The following is a 6,192-nucleotide window of genomic DNA, read 5'->3' as shown; positions in this document are numbered from 1 at the left end:
ACTTAGGCCCAGGGTACAGCTCAAAGACCGAGGGCTTTGCAGTCCTGCCTATCCAGGCTCCCGTGGCCTCTTCCCAGCTATACCAACCTCAGTGAGCCTCTGTTCTTCATCTGTAAAGTGGGGATAATGGATAATGGGCAGTGTCTTGCCTTTCTCAAGGTGATGGAAAGGAAAAAAGGAAAACAGTACTGTTTAAAACATCAGGAATAGAATGCTGGATAAAGGTGAGGCAAATACAACATTTAGTTCTCCACAAATAATTCCAGTGTTTTAGTTTGCTTCTAGCAAAGTCAATGAAATGGAAAAGGAAACTTTAGCCACCAGATGTCTCTGTCTCTGCACCAAAGCTAATTTTTTTGTATCTAATTTACCTTAAAAGTCTCATATTTAAACAATGTAAACATAAATAATTTATTGATATGTTGTAAGTCTCTGTAGAAATTTTAAAATTAACATACACATTTTATTGTCCAACTACCAAAGTAAGTTTGTCATTGGAGATTATTATATGATTATTATAAAATTTACATTTGATTATGTGATGGGGTTATCGATACGGTATCCTAAAGACTTCTTTTTTCCCCCAATGTGTTATTCTTAGACTTGACTTCTCTTTGAAAGATGATGAAAAACGTAACCAGATCATCCTGGACCTCGCTGTCTATAGGTAAAGACATTTTACTATGTATCTAATTAATGGCATTTCTGTCTGTTTTCATTTTCAGTAGCAATCTTTTGAGTTCTGAAGCCTTTTGAAATGGAATTTGGTTTGCCATGTAGTTAAATGAGGAAGAACTGTGTATATTTTTTTTATGACAGAGAAGTTATCATAACAAAGTGTAGAAATGAAAAGAAAAGTAACTAAACCCACAATTCCATGGCTGTGAACTCCAGAATATCTAAGGCAGAGTTTCGACGGTTCTCAGAGCTCCGCTGTTTTCTGATGTTGATACCACAAGGACCCCACTGCTGTCACTGCTGCCACTTTACTTTTATATCCCTCGTTGTTATTTTTCCAAAACACTTTGCTGATCTCAGGGACCACTTCCTGTGTCACTCTCACCCTAGGTGCCCTTGTTGACTCATGTCCTTCAGAACAGTGGTGTGTGGGGGGTCCAGGGGTTGGTGGTGTGGGTTGGTCAGTGAAGGATAGTGACATGAGCAATAAAAATTAAAGGATGAGAAGTAATTTGCTCTGCAGAAGAACGGGCAGAAGAAAGTTAGAGGCAGAGAAAAGCTTTGCGGGCGGGGACAGCCTGGAGGAGGTCAAGTATGGAAAAGAATATGTAATCCATTAAAGTGGCAAATATTACACATAAAGTTGTAGGAAACCATGTCTCTATTTTTTATTATAATATTTTAAAAATAACACATAGTAATTATTGACACTAACTGTATATTAGGCACTGTGCATGTACCTTCATAGCAATCTTAGGGGGCAGGCACTATTAGGATCCTCATTCTAGAGATGAGAAAACTGAGGCTTAGAGAGGTTAAGGGGCATTGTCCAAGGTAATAAAGCAGGAAGGGGTGGAGTCAATTCCTCATAAGTCAGTGTGACTCCCAAGCCTGCCTGTAACCCTGTGTTAGCTTACTTCCCTTAATATTTGTCACTTTTGAATCATTGTTACATTTTCTAACATTCATATCAGTATTTTAAAATACATACAAATAATTATGCAGCTAAACTTCATAGTGTAACGAATAATGTGAAATCTAAATCCTTAATTTGCTCATGAGTCAAGGAGAATACTTGCCACCTGACCTTGGAGTCACTGCCATAAATGGGAGGCTTTGCTTGTTCAGCAGGATGTGCCTTGTAGGGGTGAAGGAAGCTAGTCTTCCAGGAGAGATGGTATCAGGGCAGCTGCAGAACAGCTGCAGGGAATCCGGAGCCACCAAGGAACAGGAGCTGGTGGTTACAGGCCCCAAGCAGAGTGGATTCAGCATTCCTGGCTACTCAAATCCTAGGGGCTTAAAATAAAATATTCATGAAATAACATGGCAAGCTGTTTTTTTGCAAACCTCTGGTGTTTCAGACCTCAGATATTTTTGGGTTAGGGGCAATCAATGCCAAGTGTACTTGTAGGTCTAAAAATGAAATTGCTGATATATTGAATTTCCTTTGGTCTGGGGATTAATTTAAGACTAATTTTTTTAAGACCTGTTTAGCATGGAAATTTTAAACCTTCTTTATTTTAAATGGTCTCATAGCTTTGAATTTTTATTTGTACTTCTTTAAACTTAACATTTTTGAAAATTGTAAGATTTGGCATGTTTAATTTTGAAGGTATATGGATACCTCTTTAATTGATGTTGATGTGCAGCCAACTTATGTGCGAGTAATGGTCAAAGGAAAGGTAAGTATAACTCTGCAGACTGTTACAGTTTCAATGGCTAAGGCCTGAACTAAGCTGTGTTGCTTCAGTTTTTAAAAGGTATTGTTAAAATAGAAAAGAGAAGCCCAATCAGAGTGCTATTTTTTAGGCAATGGTTTTATGCCATAGTAATATGGTATACAGTGGAAATGTCTTCTGATCATTGTGGGGCTTGATAAGATTAATATTTTAAATATGTGTCTATTGTGTTCTGCTTTTTCAAAGCTGATACCATGATCATAAGTGTGGTTCCATACGCGCGAGGTTAAATAGTATAGCTAGTCTAAAGTGTCAGTGTTTACATTCATAGCAACTATAATCGTATCATCATTTTTGAAGTGGTACTTTTTTGCTGATTCAGAGCATTCATATGGGTTAGACTGAAGACTTTAAAATGAAAATATGTTGATATTTTATGACAAAAAGTTTTATCTATAAAACTTTTCAACCATAAATGGACCCATGAATGTTTCACTGTTTGTGATTGATGACTGTTCTTTAGGCTTTTCATTAAAATAGTAAAATAGTTAATGCATATCAAGCATAGCTCATATATTATTTTCTAATAAGTCTAAGCAGATTTCTTAACTGAACAGTGCATCTTGAATTTGTAATGAAAATACCTATTAAGGTCACTCTCTCCTGTAACATGCCCGCACTCTACATGATCCCTCCTACTTATTTTCAGCCGTTTCAGCTTGTCCTTCCTGCAGAAGTCAAACCTGACAGCAGCTCTGCTAAAAGATCACAGACAACAGGACATTTGGTAATCTGCATGCCTAAGGTAGGTAATGTCATTTGGATCGATTTCAAGTCTGGATATGTTGGTTCCAGTAGGAACTTGACCCATCAGGATTAATGACTTCTCATTAAGATACTTTTAGTTAAGAGAACCAGAAAATCTAATCACACCAGCTTAGATAGACCAAAGGCCTGTGAGAACGAAGAAGTGGGCCTGGGATGTGGTTGGGTTTGAGGTGGCTCATCCTTTCATTGCTTCACCAGCAGCAGTTCTGGTCTCTGCAGCCTTCTTGTATCTCTGCAGACCAGAGTCTGGGTGGAAGTTGGGTTGGATAAATCACATGGTTCTGTCAAGTGGAACAGGTACCCTTGAACATGTCTGTTACATGATGACCAGTACTTTCCTTACAAATAATTTTGAAAGGAGATGTAGTAGGTCTTGGATCACTGAAAAAATTGTGTTTGAATTCCAAATTTGGGGCTTACTAGTTTTGTGACTTTGAGCAAGTTACTAACCTTTGTAGGCCTGTTTCCTAATATCACTCTTAAGAGAGAGAATGCACTGCACATAAATTAATAGCATGGTTAGCCCTCAATGAATATTGTTAGTATTATTTTCAGTGTTATTTTTATGATATGGGACAGACGGTATTTTGGCTAAAACTACTTTCTTTTCCCCTGGGGGTGGTGGTAGTATACGTGTATTTTTTATGTGGCCTGGGATTAATTTGGTTCAGTTCAACTCAGCAATCATTTGTTGAGGGGTCTCCACAGTGCCAGTTGCTGGCCTAAAGATGACCAAGAAACTTTAGGTCTTTAATAAGCTGATAGTCTAGTAGGGGAGACAAGATTATAAACAAGTAATTTCACTACAGTCTGAGAAAAACAATAATGGAGTCATGTACTAGAAATAGTGGAGTTACGGGCTCTAGTTTGGAGACAAGGCAAAGTGGGGCTGTGATTTCGAAAGATGTCAAGGGAAAGGCCAAGTGGCAAGGAGGCAGGAAGCGTGAGGCACAGTCTGCCAGCAGACAGGGGGTCCACGTGGCTGTGGCACACAGGACAAATGTGAGAGAGGGGAGGACGAGAGAGCTACAAGGTCATCATGGATGACCTTAGACAGAAACATCACTCGATGCAGTTTGGTATTGGGATATACTGGGGAAACCAGAGAGGCAGCTACTGGAGAAATCGAGGTGGAAAATGATAAAAGTATGAACTATAATATGATTCTTTAATATTTAGTGAGTGCCTAATGGAAGCCAGGTACTGTTTTAGGTGCTGAATGAGCCATGGCCTCTACTCTCATGGACCGTACAGTTGGAGAAGGGAAGACAGACCACACACAATTCAACAGACAAGGTTGTTTCAGATGGATGTAAGCACTGTGATGAAAATAAAGCAGGTGATAAGACTGAGAGGGACGACTGAAGGCATGTGACTGGTCACTTTAGATTGAATGGTCAGGAAAGGCTCCTGTGAAAAGATAACATTTAAAATGAGACCTGAATGATAGGAGTGACCCAGGTGGGTAAAGATGTGTGCAAACAGTGCATGTAGAGCAGAAACAACAGCTGCAAGAGGCCCATGGTGGGAAGGAAGCTATCGTTCCAGGAACAGGAAAAAAATTCAGGATATCTGGAATGTAATGAGGAGCAGAAAAGTGGAAAAAGGTAATGCCTGAAACATAGATAGAAACTACCTTGTGCACAGCCTTCCAGGCCACAGTGGAGAATATGAGCATTATTGCAAGGGTCATGGAGAGCCATGGGGGGTTTTAAGTAGGTGAAGAATCAAAGGGTAGAAAGAAAAGAAGCAGTGGAAACAGTGAGAAGGCTCTGTGAGGTGGTCTGGATGTATTTTGGTGGTAGTGCCAATAAGACGTAGGTTGTGAGGGTTAAGAGGTAAGTCAAGGATGCTCTCTAATCTTTGTCTTTAGCTAATGGGTAGATCATGGTGCCATTTTCTGAGATGGGGAAGACTATGGCAGGAACAGATTTAGGAAAGCAAATTATGGGTTCATCTGACCATTTTAAATTACAGATCCTTGAGGCATCCAGGTGACATCTCAGACAAGCATTTGCATATATAAGCCTTGAGCTCGTGGAGAGAAAGGGCCAAAGATATGAAATTGGAAATTATGAGCAAATAGATGACAGTTATAAACATGAGACTGAAAAAGATCACATCTGGGGAGAGAGACAGTGAGCAGTGGGGCATTCCATCATTTTGAGGTTGCATAGAGAAGGAGCCAGAACAGGAAATAATGGATGGACAGCCAACTGAATTAGGAGGAAAAATAGAAAACTTAGAGTTGAATATCAATACCTGTGTACAGTGTGTGATGATTTGATTTGCCAAAACGGAGGCCATCAATGGCACTGATGAAAGTCTTTTCAGTGGGGCAGTGATAATGGAAACCTGTCAGGAAGGGTGGAGGAGAGAATTAGTGGTATGGAAGGGAGACAGGAATTTCAGACAACTATTTTAAGAAATTTTGCTGTGATTGGGAACAGAGAAATGGGCCAGTGCCTGGAGGGAGATGAAGAACAAGGCAGGGTTGTTGAGGTCAGCGATGATACACCTAGAAGATACATTAAAGAAATAGAATAAAAGAACTCATTGAATGTTGAGTGCAAAAAAGAAGATAAAATATAGACTTCACCTCCCTGGTGAATTAAAGTCATAGTGTTTATAGCTTCTAAAAACTGGTAGTATTGCCTCTGCTGACTTAATGACTTTCAGAGTCCTTAACAGACTCCTTAATCTCAGAGTTAAATGTCTGAGACAGAAGTTGTTTGGAAGCTTGGCAGGCTTAGCAGAGATGACAACCCTGAAAGAACTTAAGGAAACTAAACTTAAAAAAAATGAATTTGGGGGGCCGGCCCGGTGGCGCACTGGATAGTGCGCCGCTTGGAGGGTTCGGATCCCACATACGGACCGGTTCCCGCTCACTGGCTGAGCGAGGCGCGGGGGCGACACCGAGGGTTGCTGTCCCGTTGCCGGTCCCTGGTCCGGTGCGGGGGCAACACTGAGGGTTGCGATCCGTTGCCGGACACGGAAAAAGACAAAA

General features: G+C 40.3%; 1 protein-coding gene across 1 annotated transcript; it reads left to right on the top strand.

Annotated features, from left to right (window-relative positions):
* Positions 1 to 601: 601 nt before the first annotated feature.
* LOC103584050 (protein tilB homolog) lies at positions 602 to 4,497 on the top strand (the record flags this gene model as incomplete). Its single annotated transcript, XM_008565180.1, has 4 exons — positions 602 to 667; positions 2,291 to 2,360; positions 3,067 to 3,162; positions 4,398 to 4,497. Coding segments are annotated over 4 exons (332 nt in total), but the record flags the coding sequence as incomplete, so codon positions are not given.
* Positions 4,498 to 6,192: the final 1,695 nt, after the last annotated feature.

Source organism: Galeopterus variegatus, unplaced genomic scaffold (assembly GCF_000696425.1).
Source record: "Galeopterus variegatus unplaced genomic scaffold, G_variegatus-3.0.2 Scaffold39809, whole genome shotgun sequence".
NCBI lineage: Eukaryota > Metazoa > Chordata > Mammalia > Dermoptera > Cynocephalidae > Galeopterus > Galeopterus variegatus.
The sequence above is the reverse complement of the archived record's forward strand: the minus strand, read 5'-3'. Positions and strand labels throughout refer to the sequence as shown.